The sequence below is a fragment of the Diceros bicornis genome, chromosome 29, assembly GCF_020826845.1.
Source record: "Diceros bicornis minor isolate mBicDic1 chromosome 29, mDicBic1.mat.cur, whole genome shotgun sequence".
Taxonomy (NCBI): Eukaryota; Metazoa; Chordata; class Mammalia; order Perissodactyla; family Rhinocerotidae; genus Diceros; species Diceros bicornis.
In genome coordinates, this window is record NC_080768.1 from 30,831,016 (window position 1) to 30,851,726 (window position 20,711).

Here is a 20,711-nt window from a genome sequence, read left to right on the forward strand (position 1 = left end):
GCGAGATGGTATCTTGACATGAGTACAGCCATGTTTGGCTGTTCCATGGACCTACAGCCACCAGCACACAAAGAAATATAAAGCTGCTTTCTGTGTGGTGGGAACTGGCCCTTCTCCCACAGAGATAGTTGCAAACTGTAACATTACAAGGCTCTTTGGGCGTTGTAGCTCGGGACGGACTGGCCATCTGTGCCAGGCTGGGACAATAGCCAGGGGACACAATGCACGTACACAACTGCCGGTCTGGGACGATAGTCAGGGGGCTCAGTGCACGTACGCCACTGATAACCATTTGTGCATGGAAACACCAAATACTTTGCAAACTCTGCAGATGCTTACTCTGGAAATTACTGATGCTATATAAACTGCTGGAAACTGAGGCCTGGTGAGAGTCTCACCTGTAGAGGGGATGCCTTGCCCAGGACCTCTGACAATCGGACTCCCGCCTAGCCATGTCAATTGAAGGGACTCTCCCAAGCACAATGGCGCGGATGTTGTGAGCAACCGATCTGATGTTTCTCTCTCGGTCAACATAGTGTTTCTCTTTCCGGTTGATTTATGTCATTTCCCTTCGGTCGATCTGGTGTTTCCCTTTCCAACCGATCTGATGTTTTTCCCTCTTATTATTTGATCTATTCGAATCTGCTTCTATCTCCATCAATCTGATGTTTTCCTTTCCGATCGATTTGTGTCATTTCCCTCTTGTTATTTGACCTATTCGGATCAGTTAGCAGACTATCGCCTTTACTCTCCTCTATATAATAAAATATACATTCATTCCATTCGTTTGAGTTGGAAAGTTTCTTTTTACGTCTTCGATCGAATCCACCGAACCTCTCAAAACAGATGGTCACAGGATTCACTGTTTATCTAACATTTCTAAAGGAGAAAGACGCCGGATCTGGCGTGCGTGCTTATGGCCTCTGGTGTAGACGGTGTGGTAAAATATTAATAAACAGAGCACGAATTGTAGAATCAGGTATCCAGGCTTGGGTACATGCTCAGACGCTTACCACCTATGTGACCCTGGGCAAGTCACTTACATCCATCCTCTGAGCCTGTTTCCTCATCTCTAAAATGGTAGTAACACCTAGGGTAATACAGTGGGAGGTGATTTTAAAGAAGAAAACACATGGAGAGTGCCTCTCCGGTGCCTGGCACAGAGCAGGTACCAATAATGATAGTGATCACTACTAACAGACTACTAGTCTATTAGGGACAGAGGAAGTTAATCAGGCTATCTCCTCTACCCTTCAAGACCATCAAAATGTTTACTGTAATTCTAAGCTCACTAAGCCACCTTATGTTTCTCACTCCATTTTCTGGCTAACTTGATCTTTGGGAAGAGGTACCCTGAATAATGAACAGCAGTACTCCTGTTACAGCGAAGATAGTTCACTTGGTGTAAGCATGAATCTCCTATTTAGATCAACACCATTCAGTCATTAAAGTCTAACTAATGCTTGGCGAACAGAAAAAAAGTGACTAGATGTGGAGAAATGAGGATTCCATCAAGGTACTGACCCCAAGAGGCCCTGTCCAAACGGCTGGGCTCCCACCCCTACATACCTCTCTCTTCAATTATACGTGACCACACTGAGACTAAGAAATCCCAAAGTGTCCCCTGAAACAAAGGAAGTGTCTACTGTGTTTGCTGTCAATTGTTCTAAATGTATTTCATTACAACTGAGAACTGGTAATCCACAGATGGTGTATAAAGAAACACTTTATCACTCAGGAGACCTTTTTAAAACCAGAACACCTTGTTCATTAACACGTCAGGCCACAGAGTTTACTATAAAGCTGATTTCTGTTGCTTTGCTCATGATAGTCCTGTGTCTGAGTCTCTCCAAACTCTCCTCTTGTATGCACAACTTCTTTTCTAAAAACATTCCTTCTATCCTTTGAGAAATTTTCCTGAATGATACTACCCATTTCTGATTATTCCTTTACTCCACGTCTTCTCCAAGGTTGGAAATATAATTTGGACTGTATTATCACACACTTTTCCACTAGGAGAAAGTCCTGGTTCCTACCACCCATATATGTGACCTAGGACAAGCCCTTTAATTCTGTGCTTTAGTTTCCTCCCTCTTCATTAAAACAGATATAACTCCTACCTTCGAGGCTATTTTGTTTTATTTGAGGTCACAGTGGTTTATAACATTATATGAATTTCAGGTGTACATCATTATATTTCGACTTTCGTATAGACTGCATTGTGTGAGGCTGTTTTGAAAAGCAAATGAGATCACATTCAAGAAAGTGCTTTGAAAACCGTGGGTGGGGGAACAAGGAGCCTGCAGCTAAGGGTGGGGGTACTAGGACTCCCACCATTCTCTCAGGACCGAGTCCTAGAGAGCTGGATGGCAGTTCTCCTTTGAGGATGACCAAACCCATGTTCCTCCTCTTCATAACCTCCAGACTTCATCAAGGTGTGCTCATATCCATAGTCTTGAGGAAGGAAAATATTTCAGTAGCCTCAGAAAAGGCTACTTTTTGAGCCTCAAAAAAGGCTATTTCAGAAGCCTTTTTTTCTTTCTCTCCATGCACCTATATTTATTAACATTTCTATTTAGAAACTCACCTAAAACATAAGCCGTTCCCTACTCTAGCCTCATTCTCATCAAGGACACTCCAACCCTCCTCCATGAGAGACACCTTTCAAGAGAACTGTTTAAATATGCATTGTTGGGTTTTGAAATCACTAATCTACTAAGTAGACTGTGAAATCACAGTCTACTAAGTTCTGTAACTCTATGGACTTTTGGTTAAAAAAAATAATTTATTCACTTATGACTGCTTAGTCTTTGTTTCAGAGAACTGTTGATGTAGCTAAATCCTTGCATTTCTCAAATGGCTCAAACCAGACACAGTATTCACTGTATTTCACTGGTGAAAGTCTTTAACTATTACCTCCAGAGATGTATTTATACTAAGTAAATGAATCATCTTTAGAAAGAAGAAAAGGAAAGTAGGCTACAAAGGTAACAAACAAAATAAAAAACATTCTGCTTTTCAAAAGCTTTGAGGTCACATAATCCTTTGAGTTTCCATTTCCCTTAATTAGGTCAGCTTTTGAAACCTGAATCATTTTTCCTGCCGTTTCTTTTTCAATCCTGCTGCACCAGAGTCCCATCTGCAGTTGTAAATGACCTACTTAATTAGGATTTGGAACGCTCAGACAGAAAAGTGTGTTGTCTTCATTCTATTCTGCTCAACAGACCTTACTAATGAACTGAATTTCCAATTCAGTTTGTTAAAAACCATACACCTTAAGCAATCTCCAAATCCAAATATCCAGGTTTAACTACACTCATGAGTGTACATTCAAATATGGTATAGATGAGAGAGCACTGGGTCAGGCGTGAGGGCACCTTGGTTCTCTGCCCAACTCTGCTAACCCCAGTGTAATCTTGGCACATCCCTAATCTTTCTGAGCCTCAGTCTTCTCACCTTTACAAAGAGGAGGTTAGACTCTCAGGTCCTTCATGGCTCTAAGTCTCTATGGATATTTCCTGAGCTCCTAATATGTACAAGGCACTGTGCTAGATAAAGGGAGTGGGGGAGCTGCAAAGATGAATTGAGAACTTTATATTCTACTAGGGAAGAGAAGATCATACAGGGCAAAACTAAATGCCATAGTTACCTTATTTATCTTTATTGCTCATGATTGGCATTGTGCCTGGCATATAGTAGATGCTCAATTAAATGACATAAAAGAGATATAAAATGCCTATGGACATTTAGAGAAGAGAGGCTACATCTGATGGAGGGGAATCAGGAATGGTTCATGGGTGTTATATTTGAGTTGGTTTTTAAAAAGCCATTCAACTTGCAGTGGCTTCCTGACACCATCCTCTAATTTGATGCAAAATCTTAAACTAATGTTTAAGGTTCTCCACTAATGTTCAAGGCCCTGGTTCCAATATATCCTGCAATCTTTGTCTGTCTCTTATATAAAACTGTGCTATAGCCAACCAATGTCCTTGCTGTACCTCAGGTATTACCCATAATTTTCTACCTCCATGCCCCCATTCATGCTGTTCTTCATACTGAAATGTCCCCCAATCCCAACATAATCCAATTCCATTATCCTTCAAGGCCCACTTCAAATTTCTCCTATTTTATGAAGGAGGTCTTATGAAGCCTCTCTTGATCCCTCCAATCATATATGTGCTCTCTCCCTTCTTTGAAATCCCTCAAGATTTGTTGACATTTCTATTCTCTTTTGATGGTATATATGCCCTTTAGCCCTGCATTACAGTTGGGTAATATCTGTGTCTCAAGATAACAATCTTTGACATCAGAAACTATATTGTTCATCCACATTGCCAAACAAATGGTAGGAGTTCAGTAGATTATTTTGACAGAACAAATATAAAAAGGACACTCTGGGACATAGAAACTGAATGAACAATGGTGCTAAAAGTTAGAAACATCAGCAGGGTTAAGTTTAGAAGGCAGGTGGGAGTCAGACTGCCAGAGCATTGAATGCCAGGATAATAACAATGGCATATATTTGGTTCTCAGTGACAGTCACTGATGGTTTTAGTAGCTGGAAAGTGATAAGATCTGAGATATGAAAATCAAACCAGAAGCATTCTGGTTGACACATCAGTCTCCTGGGAATCAGGTTCTGGAGGCAAGTCCATCCCTGAGAGAAGAATTGAGTCTTACTGTGCCCATAAAATTAAGTGTCTGATCTGTAGCTCTGTGAGTCCTGGAAAAGTCACTAAGCTGAACATTGCTTTGTAGGCTTGCCAGCAACCAGATATTTGAGGGCCCACCTAATAGAAGGAAACAGACCCACACCAAACCAATCGTTACTGAATTTCCAAACTGGTGAGAAAGAGAAGGTTCTATATTTTTCCAGAGAAAGAAGAGGGGAACAAAAATCACATTACACAGAAAGGATGGGGAATCAAAATAGTTTTGAATTCCTCAGCAGTAACACTGGAAGCCAGAAGACAGTGGGAAAATGTCTCAAAAATTCAGAAAGAAGAGAATTTCCAACCTAGATAATTAGATATACAATTCTATGCTGAGCCAAACCATCAATGAAGGTAAGGGTAAAATGAACACACTTTCATACATACAAAGGCTTTAAAAAACTTACCTTCTGTGAACCTTTCTGAGAACACACTGAAATAAAGACATAAACCAAGAAAGAGGAAAACAATGCATAACAGAAACAGGAAATTCAACACGAGAGTGAGGCACAGGCAATGCCCAGAGGGATGGGGGGCCAGGACAGTGCCTGGGCAACAGGGAAAAAGAATAATTGCTCTAGTCTAGAGCAGGTCAGAAAACTCTGGGAGACATTTCTTTAAAAATACGCAATGTCCACACATCTATGTACAGCTAATTTTTGACAAAGGAGCCAAGAACATACAATGGAGAAAGGAAAGACTCTTCAATAAATGGTGCTGGGAAAACTGGACAGCCACATGCAAAAGAATGGAAGTAGCCCATTATTTTACACCATATACAAAAACTAACTCAAAATGGATTAAAGACTTGAATATAAGACCTGAAACCATAAAACTTCTAGAAGAAAACATAGGCATCCACTCTTTGACGTTGGTCTTAGCAATATCTTTTTGAATACGTCTCTTTAGGCAAAGGAAATAAAAGAAAAAATAAACAAATGGGACTACATCAAACCGAAAAGCTTCTGCATGGCAAAAGTAACCATCAACAAAATGAAAAAACAACCTACCAATTGGGAGAGATATCTGCAAATCATATATCCGATAAGGGGTTAATCCAAAATATATAAAGAACTCGTACGACTCAACAACAAAAAAATCAAACAACCCGATTAAAAAATGGGCAGAGGATCTGAACATTTTCCAAAGAAAATATACTGATGGCCAAAAGGCACAAGAAAAGACGTTCAACATCACTAATTATTACAGAAATGCAAATCAAAACCACAATGATATCACCTCAAGCCCTCAAGTCAGAATGGTTATTATTAAAAAGAAAAGAAAAAACAAGTGTTGGAGAGGATGTGAAGAAAAGAGAATCACCGTACAATGTTGATGGGAATGTAAACTGGTGCAGCCACCATGGAAAAGAGAATGGAAATTCCTCAAAAAATTAAAAATAGAATTACCATATGATCCAGCTATTCCACTTCTGGGTATTTATCCAAAGAATACGAAAACACTAATTCAAAAAGACATATGCACCCCTATGTTCATTGCAGCATTATTCACAGTAGCCAAGAGTTGGAAACAACCTAAGTGCCCATCAACAGATGAATGGATAAAGAACATGCGGTATGTATACAGCATGGAATACCACTCAGCCACAAAAAAGATGAAATCTTGCCATTTGTGACAACATGGTTGAACCTTGAGGGTATTACGTTAAGCAAAATAAGTCACACAGAGAAAGCCAAATACCATATAATTTCACTCATACGTGGAAGATAAAAAATAACAACAACAACAAACAAACACATAGATACAGAGAATAGATTGGTAGTTATCAGAGGGGAAGGGGGTGGCATGAGCAAAAGGGGTAGAATGTGTACAGTAATGATGGCAACTAGACTTTTGGTGGTAAGCATGATGTAGTCTATACAGAAGTCAAAATATAATGATGTACACCTGAAATTTATATCATGTTTTAAACCAATGTTACCTCAATAAAAAAATAAATAAAAAAGAATATCTGATGCTACTCCAGGGAAAACAAGTTGTGAAGAAAAAGAAAAGTAATCTCAGTGTACCACATGGCTCACTGTGACTACATATGTAAACGCTGGATATTGATCTATCTAAAACTACGATATAACCTTTGGGGAAGGCTATGGGGATGAGAAATTAAGCATGTGTGTGGGGCCATAGGTAAGCAAGGAGAGTTAAATACTCATCTTCCATAGTAAGAATCAATACATAATGTCTAAAACTGAAAAATCAACAAGTAACAATCTCAGCATGTTATCTGGAAATACAGGAACTATACGTGCATGTATAACATGTTAAAAAGTTTTAAATGTTTAAAAGACTGTGACTGTGGTAGAATAACTTTGGGTATTGGTTTGGCAATGTCTAGTAAATGTAAATTCATACCAAATAATTCCACTACTAGATATGAAACGAAATCTCACACATGTACACGGATTGTTTATTGTAACATTGTTTGTCATAAGTAGGGTTTTTAAAATAACCTAAATGTCCAACGACAAGAAAATGGTTAAATGAAGTGTGATATAAAAATACAATGGAATACTATACAACAATGAAATGGATGACCTGAAGCTATAAGCACTGATAAACCTCAAAAACCATGTAAGATAAAAAGCAAGTTACAGATAGAAGGTTAACATATACTATTTACATAATTTTTAGAACATACAACATTATATATATTGTTTATGTTAATATGTATGTACACACACACACACCCCAACTTCAGGATCACGATTCCCTCTGGGATAGGAGGGAGGGCAATGGGATGGGGTCAAGAAGGGACTCATAGAGGGTTTCAATTTTACTTGTAATATTTTATTTCTTAAGCTATGTAGTAGGTACATAAGTACCCATTATATTATCTACACTTTTGTGTGTACAAATAAAATATTTCTAGGGGCTTCTGTTAAAATTTGAGAAATTAAACTCATACATTTAATTTTGCTTCATCTCAAAACATACCAAGAGGACCACAATCCTTTATGCAAACTCTCAGAGCTTTATGTGTTTCAGAATTCTTTAGATTGTAGAAAGTTATCACGATACAATTCCATATATTACATCACACCTTCAGTGGGACCTATAATCAAGTTATGTTCAAAATAAGCATTTGACACTACTCAGGTGGTTGTTCTTCCCTCAGGACCAATTAGCCGCCAGCCTGGCCCTGTACAAACAGCCCTTACTCCTCAAACCTGTGCTGATTCCCTTTTAAGAGAAGAGGTGGAAAGCAAGTGGATGGGGACATCAGCAGGCCCTCAGGGAGGATTTGGACTCCGTTATATCTGGATTTTTAAGTACCTGGCATTTCCCTGTCTCCTTACCTATACTAGGGCACTATTGCCCATTGCTCTGTAGCCCTGACCAACTGTGGAGCATATATACCATCTGATTCCTGCTGAACACATTTTCTGCTTTATTTAAGTTTTTGTCAGGAAGAACACTGTGCTCTATATCCCAGGTCAGTCCTGACTCTCCAAAGCCAGCCCCAGACTCACACACACACACACACACACACACACACACATATACACACACACACACATTCACACCACTCTAGAGCAGATTTCCTTCCACTGACTTCCTAACTTAACTGATGAACCTTGCGTATATTCTGTCGAGTTTGCTTCTCTGTATTTCTAACTGCCGTTGGCATCTTGCTAACACCACCTCGCTGTGTTTGGTTGCCCTTCAAATCCAGCATGACGTGTAAACAGCCTCAGGAAGTAATGAATACCAACTTGCTCTTGAAAGTCAATGCTGAACAATCTTTCGATTTTTATTTCTGATTTATCTAACTCATGAAATAAAGAACATTGTGCTTAGCTTACGTCCAATTAAACATCCGTTATGGTAATCAAAATCTCCTGGCAATTATCACAGGTGACATTCTGAACTTACATCAGCACTATAATCAACACCCAATTCCCCGAATACCAAATTCACAAGCACAGAACCCAACTGTGAAAAGGTCAGAGGAGAGATCCCTTCTCCTCCATAAATACCAAGCGGCCCAGCCAACCACCTCTATGTTGGTCAAGCTTGTCTATTTATTGTATTTGCTAAATGTTCAGGCCTCCACAGAGCAACTGCAAAGGAAATCAGGCATGCCACAGTGTTTTCAAGGTGAGCTCCACCACCTCTTCCTTGGGGGGTGAGCAGTAACTCAGCTTTGGAGCGTGATGTCAGCGAACAAAGGGAGAAAGGAAAAGCCATACTCACCGTAGAAGAGGAGTGCTTTGGTCATGCGATGATGGAGGAAGGACCGGTTGATGGTGAAGAAACAGGCATCTGCCCCGCACTGGCCAAGCCGTGCCTTTTCCCCAGTCAGTGGGGACCACCAGAGCATAATGGGGTAGCTGTCAGTTTCCAATTTTTTTTTCCTATTCAGGGTCAGTGCTTCTTTCTGAAGGAATGGATAGAGATGTGTACGCTCTTCTTCCATTTCTGCATGTCCAGCTCGTAAATAGGAATTTTTAAATTTCTTCCTTTCAAATTTTCCCAGCTCAACCACTACCTGGAACGGAAGACAATTATTACCAGAGTCAGACTGCTTCATTTCCTTTCGCACATCTCTCATGCATCTTGATGATTTAGCCTCTTATTAGTTTTCTATTGCTGCTATAACAAATTACCACAAACTTTACAACTTGAAACAACACATATTTATTATCATACAGTTCCAGAGGTCAGAAGTCTGAAATGGGTCTCACTGGGCTAAAATCAAGGTGTTGGCAGGGCTATGTTCCTTTCTGGAACCTTTGGGAGGGAATCCATCTTCTTGCTTTTCTATCTTTTAGAGCCACCCACAATTCTTGGCTCCTGGTCCCCTTCCTCCATCTTTAAAGCTGGCAATGCTGCATCCCTCTGACCCTTCTTCTGTTGTCACATTGCTCTCTGACCACAGCCAGGAAAGAGTCTTCACTTTTAAGGATTCATGTGATTACACTGAGCCCACACGGATAATTCAGAATAATCTCCCCATCTCAAAGTGTGTCACCTTAATACCATCTGCAAAGATCCTTTTGCCACATAAATTAACATACTCACAAGTTCCAGGAATTAGGACATGGACGTAGCCTCCAACATATCTACCAACAAGGATGCTTAATACTACTCAACACATAACAGATATATTTCTCCTCCATTCCACAGGTATATAACCAGAAGTGGTTTTGTCTCTTAATGACGTCTGTGCAAGTCAGGGTTATAATCTGGCTATTACTAGAGATTACACTCCAGGGAAAATGAGTTATAAATTACCAATTTGTTTATTTTTATTACAATTAAAGAAGTCGTAACATGGGTCTTATATTTCTAATAATACCCACTATGGCATGGAGATGGTGAAGTAGACCATGAATACTGGGCTCCCTCCCTCATAAAACCACATCTTTTATTTATTTCAGGAGAGTCTGGGTCACTGGACAGCTAGGCCATCAGTGACAATAATCTGGAGGGAGGGTGGGCAGGGTGGAAACAGAGGGGCAGTTGTTCTCTGCAAGTGCTGCCTTTTCATCAAACTTTAAGGTTTGGTATTGACATGGCATTATAAAAATATGTTAGAGAAAGCACAATAAAAGTAGGGGCTGGTCTGTTTCATATATAACTGAAACTTGAGTAGTCAGACTATGCAACAAATAAAGCAGTTAAAAGAAGGCACGTTTTTCTGTATAACTCCTCCACCGTCCACAGAGGACATTACCTGTGTGGCCCTCAGGCCCCACTCTTGGCAGCCAAATATGGTGCCTTCTTTACGTGCTTGCTACCCCTGGTGTCAGAAAAGGGCCACTGCCCACCAACACAGTACAAAGTCTGTAACTCCCCTGGGAGAGTCCGTAATTTTCACTGGATTCTCTGAGGGATCCAAGGCCAAAAAAATATAAAGAACCACCGAGTGGAAGCCAAGTAGTATTCCAAAAAGAGTAAAGATTTATATTAGTTTTAAAAAATCATGGATCACCTGTGACACCAAAGCCAGCATTAGAACAGTAAAATAGTCACTGAAAACTGAAGAAAAGTCTAACCCTTGCCAATAGCTTTCTCGGCATTTTTATGGTAACATAATAATGTGGCTATTCCCCAGTAGGTTGATGGAATGGAGTTGACTTGTAGCCACAAACCCTCTATCTTTTCACTCAACCTTTCCCTGCAAATGTACAGCCAACAACTTTAAAGAAAGGCTTTTAGAAAGCCATGGATATAACTTCACAGACAAATTTTTTTTTAAACAAAATTTTTTGTAAATTTCAAAACAAATTTCTGATCAATGTCTACTATGTGAGGTATAAGTTCATTTCCAAATAACAGAGATTGCTGTAAAGAGAGATTTTTTTCTCCCAAATAGCTTTTAAAAAAATATTGAGCCTCAGATAACACTAGATGGTGGGAAATATGGGGGATAGAGCAACAAATATTAAACAAAACCTCGAGGATAAAATCAGTCAAATCCAAAATCTGGGAAATCCGAAAGGACAAATGATCCAGTTTCTTCAATAAATCCATGACATGGAATAAAAGGTGGGGCAGAAGAAACTCACAGTAAAAAAACCTAAAAAATCCGCAAAAGTTGAGACACACCAACTAAATACAATTCCTCTGATCAGATGGCCCCAGAAGGGGGCAGAAGTACAGCGCCAGACTGTCTGCCAAAGTGCCTGTACAAGCTTTATCTCATTCAATCCTAATCAAGGAGAAGGAAGATCCTCTAGAATGAAAAAGCCCAGAGACCACCTTCCTTTCCATCAGCCCCACACCTGAACTACTCACACCCACAAATAATCTTTAGAAGTCCTTTGGATTTTGAAATGGACAGCTGATACGTGAATGGGTGCTAATTATATCATATCTATACTTTTACTATTACTGTGAAAGTTTTATTTCAATATGAAATCAGCAAATGAAGTTCAGAGTAACCAACTAGAGTCATGCATCGCTTAATGATGGGGATATGAGAAATGCTTTGTTAGGCAATTTTGTCATTGTGCGAACATCGGAGTACACTTACACAAACCTAGATGGTATAGCCTACTATACACCTAGGCTATATGCTACTAATCTTATGGGACCACCATCATGTATGCAGTCCATCATTGACCGAAATGTCGTTCGATGCATGACTGTAACAAAATAAACAGGAGGGCTAAAGAAACGTTTCAGTTCATTCACCCTAATACAGTCCTTGGTCTGGTAGCATATAGCAAGAATGGCAAACTTATTAACGCAGATGTTTGTGTTCTGCAGAACAGACTATCTTGCTCTCAGAATATTCATTGCTTCTTCAAGAATGCCATCGTTCAGAAGTGATCATGAGGACTTTGAGGAACCATTCAATTTTGACCCAGTAAGACAGGGTCTTATTTTGACCCTCTAAAACCAGGACCCTACAAGAGTCACAAACCAATCCTGATTTGTTTCTACCTGACACATCCACTCAATAAACCTCAGTTTCTCTGTTAAAAAAAAAAAAAAAAGTATTTTCCCTGCCTTAGACAGAAAACGCCTAATCCTGAGAGATTAAGCAAAAAGTAAAGTACTTGGAGAGAACGGGGTGGGGGCGGGGATGGTGGCAAAGCCTCAAGAATCAACACTACACAACCCAAATTCTTGGTACCTGAAGTGTGACAAGCAGAAAGCCGGTAGCTGTGATGCACAGACAAGATGCCAAAAGCTTCCTCCTCTGAAACCGCACCATGCTGCCCCGCCCTGGGTGACTGACAGAGGGCTAGCCTGGTTACCAGGTGTTCTCGAGTCGGCCCACAGCCCAAGACAACTTCACGTGGAGGAACCATCTGGGTGCCAATTTCCTCTACTGCCGTTCCTGCTGAGACCTGGTCTCCATGAAGGACTGAGATCCGAGGCTCTGAGTGGGTCTGGCTTGGCATCAAGAAGGAACAGCATGCAGCCTTCTTAAGCCATCATCGGAGCAGCTGGAGATTCTTCAAACCAGAAGGCATCAAAAAATTCTGTAACAAATGAATAATCTTTTAGCCATAGTGCAGAAGATTTAATAAATGTAGTCTCATTTGTACAGTGATGGATGGAAACTAGACTTTTGGTTGTGAAAATGATGTAGTGTATACAGAAGTCGAAATATAATGATATACACCTGAAATTTATATAATGTTATAAACCAGTTACCTCAATAAAAATAAAGAAAGAAATGTAGTCTTGCAGGGTTATCATGCAGAAAACCAAAACTTTAAAACTAAAAGGAACCTCTGAGATCATTTAGTCCTAATACCTCACTCATAGATGAGGAAACCAAAACCAGAGAGGTGAAGTGACTTACTCAAGGTCACACAGCCCAAGAGAGTGACAGATCTACAATCAGTATAAAACTCTGTTTCCACTTAATTTTCTCTGCCATCAGAGATTAAATTCCAGAAGTCATTTACATGTAGTCACACCCTTCTATCCAGGTTTGAAAGGAGTAGAGAAGTGGAGTAGAAATTACCCGGACCAACCACCCACTCCTATAAAAAATAGGGAAAAAATAAATAAAAGGTTCAGGCTTTGATCAAAAATGGATAATAATCAACTGGCCCCAATTCCTCCCGAGGAAAACAACTTCAGCCACAGCATCAAGAATTCTGATTATTCATTGATTTGTTTAGTCTTTTATGGCAAGTGTAATAAAGCACGGGTTGTGTGGGCAACAGGATTCTCTGGAAGTTTTGAAATTAGATCTTCGCCTATGTGAAATGAATGATCTTTTCAAAAAGTTTTAAAAATGAACTAAACAGTCCCACAGAATGCCTTTTATTCCCAGCGTTCTATGAAGTCAAATGTCTTGGGCAAATGACCCTGCAGAGTTCAGAACAGAGCAAGGGTCAACATTCCAGAGGAAGGGTAGTGTTGCCTCACAGTACTCCGAGGATCTGATTCTAAGTCAGAGCTACATCTCTCTAGGATACAGAATTAAAGATACAATTAGAAATATAAAAAAATGACGCAGAATTCTGGCTAAAAACCTAGGTCTTAAAGGTATGCTCTCCTCTCATGCATCTACCTTGATTTACTTTTAAGTCCAGGATATTTTTTTTCCCTCACAACAAAATGACTCTTGGTCTCAGAAATCACCAAAAGTGCATTTTTCTCGTCTCGTTCATGGAATTCCGACAACCCACAGTGCCTAAGAAAAGGGCCTCTAGAGTCAGCCAGCCAGGATTCGAATCTCCCCTCCCCAGCTAGTTTAACCTAGCCTCTCCATAAATGAATTTCCAAAATGTGGATGATAACGGTCCCTAATCAGAGAGTTATGTGAGAATTATATAAGATTGGTAAAAACACTTATTTCCAAGTCCAGCACATAAATGTCCAATAACTATTTGCTATCTTATTTTTAAATATTATTATAATTTTTATTATAACTTGAAGTGGAAAACGAAGTTGAATTCACACAAAGTACATTGCCTGCCCGATCAACTGTAACTTCCAAAGGAGAAATCTTTTGCCAAGAAAAGGAGATCACTAATATTTGTTGAGTGACCTATTATGAGCAAGGCCCTTCCTCAGCACTCAGCACGCACAAGCTCATTCATCCAACAACTCCATGAAGGAGTAATTACTGTCCTCATCTTGTAGGGAGAGAAAACTGAATTTGAACAAAGCAAAGTAACTTGCCCAAGACTATAACTTTGATAAGAACTATAACCAAAAACTAGTTAGATGCTGAAGTTCATGCATTCTTTTATATTTTTAACACTAAGATCAAAAAATTCCCACCAGATAATACTAATGCTCACAGATTATCTGTGTGAATCAGAAAAAAATTTTTTTTTTTTTTCGGTGAGGAAGATAGGCCCTGAGCTAACATCTGTGCCAATCTTCCTCTATTTTGTATGTGGGTCACCATACATGGTTTTATGAGCAGTAGGTAGGTCTGTGCCTGGATCCACACCTGTGAACCCGGGGCCGCCAAAGCAGAGCACGCGGATTTAACCACTACGCCACCGGGCCGGCCCCCTGAATCAGAAAAAAACATGTGCAGAATAGCTCTCTGTCAGCTGTTATACCAGAGAAAAAAGTAACAAAAATCTACAAGAACCTGAAAAGCACCTTTCCTTCTACTCAGTAGATGCTAGTAACTCTATTAGCCACATAAAATGTGGAGCTAGCACTTCGCGTTCCAAACTCGACTCTGTCATGTATACATAACATAAATTTGGACAAGTTGCTAAATCTTTCTAAGCCTCAGTTTCTTCAAAGTAAACAATAAATGTTAACTATCGTTATTTCTTTCCCTTGCATAACAGAAAGACCATCAAATTTTCATTTTAGATGCAAAAGCAATTTATTATAGCTATAATTAATGGAACCCAGATTAGGTAATGAAATCATATTACCATTTTAAATGGGTATAAAGCTAAATCTTTTTCACAAGATTTTTAGATACATCACTCCACTCAATCTTATGGATAACCACCTTGTAAAGTAGGCAAGGTAGGTATTATTATTCTCAGTTCCCACAAATAAGGAAACTGAGCCTGAGTGAGTTTAAGTGATTTGCTCAAGATCACATTTCTTTAAAGGTTGAAGTGCATCTAAAAATCAGGTCACCTGCCTCCGATCAGTGGAAAGGAAAGAGATGGGGAAAACAGTGATAGCTAAGAATACAAGAGTCAGGAATAAAGGAAAACAAAAGATGGAGAGAGGTGAGGTCACAGTTTGGGTTATTTTTACAGCTACCACATGGCTCAGGCTGTCCTAGGGCCTTTTAAGAGCCTTTAAGTCTTTACGTGGCTGTACGAACTGTGACAGAGAATTTGTTACAAATTCCCTTCCATCCAAAGAATCTCAATTTTGGTTCTATTCCCAAAGCCAGAAGTAAAGTGGGATTTCAGGGGCTAAGCTGTGGTCAAATACCCACCACTAAAGAATAGAGCCAGCTAGCATAGAAGGTGTTATGATTTATAGCATGCAGCAATCAATCAGGCCTCGGGGCACATCAATCTAATATACGGTATTAATTACCCAGGAGCTTGTCATCAAGTCAGCAGTCTCCTGACTGGTGGGACAGATGGGCTTGCAGAGAGCACCGTGAAGGCCAACAAGCTCCAAGGCGATGGGCCTCCAAGAGGAAAGCTCCCTTCTGTTCCATCACTGCCCTCAGAGTGAATCCCCGAGTCCTCCATGAGGGTGCCCAGAACACTCCTTTCTGGGACGAGCAATGTGTGTGTGTTCAGACAACCATGGTAGATAACATCTGAAATGGACTTGCACTAAGCCCCGCCTCTTGACCCTAGAGCTGACTTCTGCACTGCCTGGGGCCGGCCACCTGCTGCCCAGAGAGAGGTCTGGAGGTGGGCAGGACTGCCTCATTCTCCTGCAAGTCTATTCCATCAAAAGCAGCAACACTCTCACCCTAAAATAATTTCAAATTTCTCTATTTTGAATTAAAACGGACAGAAGGGCGATAGAATATCTTAAAGAGAATTAGCAGCCTGAGGATGTCAGCTTCAAATGTCAGCCATGCAGGGCCAATCCAAGGCATAAGTTAAGGGTCTCAGAAAGGGGACTGAGATGATTTCTGCCCTGCACCTCTGAGTGTAAAATGAGAAACCAACCCTAGGTGACACAAGGAGTTTTCCAGACCTGACAGCCTATAAGTCTCTACCCGTTCCTCCCTCTCCCCACTGGCAGGGGAAAGAGGTGAGACAGAGGGCAGGGAGCTCTGGGAAGGCTCCTTTGGTCCGTCAGTCTCTCCTCTGGTAATTGGTGAGTCAACTGGGTTAATAAGCGACTATCTTAACTGAGCTTAAGGTTATACCAGGGAGAGTCTTTACAAGGAATGGGTCTAATTACCAAACTTAAATTATTCACATTAAAGTGTAGTTTCTCAAAAAGGTTTGACTCTCCCAAGATATATTTTCATTTCATAACGTATAAATCCTCAGAACATCCCTTAAATGGTGGCTGTCCTGGGAAAGACAGATGACATGGTCAGCTGATGGGAAGGTGTAATGGCCTTCTGGACAACTCTCTAGGCACTTTTCAACTCAACACCCTTCAACTCTACTTGTCTTCATCAACACTCCTCATCCATTCCTACTTGGTTCCTCCAAAAGCCTGACAACTGTTCTTCCTACCAGCCTGACCTCTTGCACTCTCCACTCAGCTGTAGAGCTGCTTCTGGAATGTGGATTGGATATCCTTCCTCTGATTAAAATCCATCAAGGGCTTCCCAAAGATTTCAAGATAAAGATCAAACTCCTTAGCTTAGAAAACAAGAGTCCCTGGACCCCACCCTACTTCTCCAGCTTCCGCCACACATTCCCTCTGTTCTTGCTCTTCCTGGAATGTAGCTTCCTGGTCTGTGCTTTGGTCCATACCTACAACCTCCATGCCTCTTTCACTAACCCAGCCATTTTCCTCGACTTTCAAGGCTACCTGCTTTGAGAAGCCTTACTCCTCCCCAATGCCAAGTTGGGAGATCTAGATCCACATCATCGTGCTTGTTTCTATCACAGGAGTGGAAAGAATGCAGGAAGCTGGGCAATTTTAGGAAACTTTCTCAAGCTGCTTTATTGGGTGCATATAAAACATCTGTTGAACATTAAAAAGTTGACCTATTTTGTTAATTCGCAGAAGACTTCCTTAGTACCTGCAACTGTCCCTCAGGCACCTGACGAACAATGGCATGATGGTTCCACAGTTTCCACTTTCACCCAATTTTCTTTATTAATATTTATTTGTGTTAATGTGTTCCTCATTCTTTTTTAATGGACTTTATATTTTGCTGAGTGTTTATTTTTATGTAAAGAGTGCTCTGGGTTGCAGATTTCTATCTGGGAAAGTCATCCTCTTGGACCAAGCACACATTTCAGGTGAGACAAATAGAGAATAACGAGAGAGAAAGGGATACTGGCAACCAAGGGAATCAAGATGGGTGATTAATGGGGGGATAGAAGTTGTAGCCCGAGCACCCTCACATTTCTGTTGCAGAACTGAAAGTGATGCCATTCTTAAATTCTAGACACATACTGAAGCACTCAAATTATGCAGTATTAATACAATCTCACTTAGTGGGTCTACTTAATGTAGAAACTAAATAAAAACATACCCAGATTGAAAAAAAACCACTGATATAAAGCCCCAAATACAAACATTCCAAAGGAACAGGTATTTTAAATGGAAGTGAGGACACAAGACTGAAGATTCTGTATCACACTAAGAACTGAGCCAGCTCCTCGGGAGCAGGACTCCCTCTCATCTTTTTCCTTGTAAGGTCTTCTTAGTAACTGTTCTTTCCCCAGGAAAGGCTTATTGGTTACTCTGTAATTAATTTTCCTACCTGGCAGAAGATCTGAATTAAAGATCCTCATCTGCTTTGATAATTTATGTAATCATGAATGAGGAACTGGTTAAATAACACTGATAAAATGTGGCCAATACTTCACATGCCTAAAGACAAAGAGCTGGACCAGACCATCTTCTGAGGTTTCATCCCAAAATTAAGCTCTCTAATCCCATGAATAGCGTCCAGGAGCAAAAACTCTCCAAAGAAGAAAGTTTAATCAAGTAAAGAGACAGGAATAGAGACAATCTGAGTCATCAAGAACTAAGATTTCTGGAAACATAAAACAAGAAATATTTCTATATAACAAGTTTAGGATTACTTTATCTTCATTCTCCTTTTTAGTAATTCAGCATTAACTTTTGAAAACTCAAATTTTATTCTCAAAGAAATAAATATCTGAAAAACATTGTAAATAAAATTAACTTAAATTTTTTAATTTTTAAAAACCCATGTTTGGGAACACTATAACAAATGTTACTATCTACTTGAGTTAGATATTGCATTTATGCTGAAATCAACTCTTTACAGTCCAAACTTAGAAAGCACTTAAATTTGGATTGGAAATGTCGCATACTGAGCAATACTTACACATGTATGAATAACACTATTGTTCTTTTTCTTTATTTCCTAAATTTAACCCTAGTTTGAATTTTCTTTCAGAAATGTACTGTTTGTAAGATTAAACTACTAATTTTAAAATTGAAGAATAAAAGATGAGCCATAATAACAGTAAAAGTTGAGATTGTATATTTCACTGTTACACACTGCCACCTAGCAGGAAACCAGCAAACAAAGAGTTACTACAGCAATTTCAAAAATGGAGCAGACTTTGATGATCCTCTGACGTTAGGACATTGCCTCTGGCTTGCAGGCAGGAGAAGAAAGTTCTAAAATTGAGGCTAGGGTGCTGTCCAGATTGGTCGCTCTGCAGCTTTACTGCGCAAACACCCGGGCTGCTTACTCAATGTAGCTAGCCAGGACCCACCTGAAAGACCTCTGTTTGAGAGACCATGGTGGACCAGGGAGAAACAATGCCCTCACTGTAGTGTGACATCACTAACAAGCGCAAGATTGGTCACGAGCTCCTGGGGTGTCTCATCTTAAGAAAAGGAGAATATGAAAGAGGAATGAGGTTCTGAACACCGACTTGCCATATTCAAAATTGCACCCGGCCAGAGTGCATGCATTCCACAAATGAAATTAACAATCCAAGTCACGACATGCATACTACTACCCAACTATTCAGGGAAATGTGGCAGTGAGTAGGGGGCACGTGTTGGAGCTGTGGTATTATGAAAAACAGTCATTTTGCGTGGCATTTGCTACATGTTAAAGAATCATTAAAACATGCCCAGAAAATGTCTTAAAATCACACCCAAGTTATTTCTATATCTTACACAAATGAGTTCCATTCTGAGGGCGCTAATCGGGCACAAAAATACCTAAGAAATGGCTTGCATATTGATGACCAAAGCCTGCAGTTCTGGGGGCTCTCCCAGCGTATTTTCTCCGTTAAATACACAATGTTCTCTACAGCTGAAAAGTCAGAATCGCTACTACTTCAGCACACAATTCCAGCAACAAGTGATTTTCGGTGAAGGCATAGAGAAGGAGGAAGACATTCAGAATTCACACACGAAGAGTTAGGTTCTCGGATTGGTGGGGCGGGGAAGACCGTGGCAGACGGGGGGGCACGTGAAAACCTCGGTTCCCAGGCGGCGGCGGCGGCGGGCACCCGCGCGCCTCCCCGGGCTCCCGCGGAGCCGCCTGCGCCGCTCCCGCGTCCCACCTGCGCTTTTTCAGCAGCCAGACAGGCTGAAGTCTCAGGCAGCGTCTCTGGCAAGTGCTGCCCACGGTTCCCCTAGACGGGCTTGGACTGTTGTTGAGCACACAACTCCGTCTTTCTCTTAAACACGCTCCCTTCTGGGCACAAAGAGGGGGTTTCCTTCGGCTCTGAGTCCGGCGGGCAGCGTCCCGGCTTCCACGGGCATCAGAAAAATGTTTCTTTTTGTTTCTCCGCATCAAGATCTTGCCCCCACCAAGCTATCACTCAAGCCAGGAAAGACCCAGCTCTTCCCACTCACCTCATCCCGGTGGAGGAGGCCGCCCCGCTGATCGCGGCCCGGCGGTTTTTCACTTTCAGTTTGCGCCCCGCCTGGGCTCAGGCGAAGACTCGGAAAGGAGACCTGGGACCGGCGGGATCACTCTCGGCGCGTCCAGGCCCAGCGATCCTGGATCCAGGTTTTCACTGATGCCCCGTTTAAAAGCGAGTGGGACCGTGGTTCGATGGAACACGGGCCAGCCTCTCACTTGCGAGCCTGAGGCGCGCAAACCCTGCAAGTTCCTGGGAGCTCCTGAGACCTGCTGCTGAAGCAAGTCACAGGACACCTTCTGCTTATGTAAGTCCACAGTCTTGCCTCACTTAAGGGGGTTATGTACTGAGAAATGCATCATTAGGCGAGTTCCTGATTGTGCAAACATCATAGAGTGTACTCACACAAACCTAAATGGTATAGCCCACTACACACCTAGGCTATATGGTACTAATCCTATGGGACCACCGTGGTATGTGCGGTCCATCTGACGTGGTCGCCACTCACTTTCGCATGCCCCTACTTAATCGCCTCTGGCTGGGAGTGAAGGAATTTATCTCAGGAGGTGATCAATGACTTGAATCTCCTGCCTATGTGTTCCTTGAGGGAAAC

The 20,711-nt window shown here is 41.0% G+C and overlaps 1 protein-coding gene across 4 annotated transcripts in view; it reads right to left on the reverse strand.

Annotated features, from left to right (window-relative positions):
* The window catches only part of FUT10 (fucosyltransferase 10), an 83,149-nt gene extending 62,997 nt beyond the window's left edge, over positions 1–20,152 (reverse strand). For 3 of the 4 annotated variants that reach the window (XR_009216037.1, XM_058525181.1, XM_058525183.1), the window contains exons 1-3: positions 20,091–20,152; positions 12,319–12,670; positions 8,928–9,222 (exon numbers count right to left, since the gene is read on the reverse strand). Coding sequence is in view for 3 of the 4 variants with exons in the window: in XM_058525181.1 (XP_058381164.1) it covers positions 8,928–9,222; positions 12,319–12,399 (376 nt within the window). In the remaining variant the exon portion in view is untranslated. Of the gene's footprint in view, positions 1–8,927; positions 9,223–12,318; positions 12,671–19,795; positions 20,064–20,090 lie in introns of those variants that run through there. The other variant, XM_058525182.1, reaches the window with a different exon arrangement.
* Between the last annotated feature and the right edge of the window lie 559 nt (positions 20,153–20,711).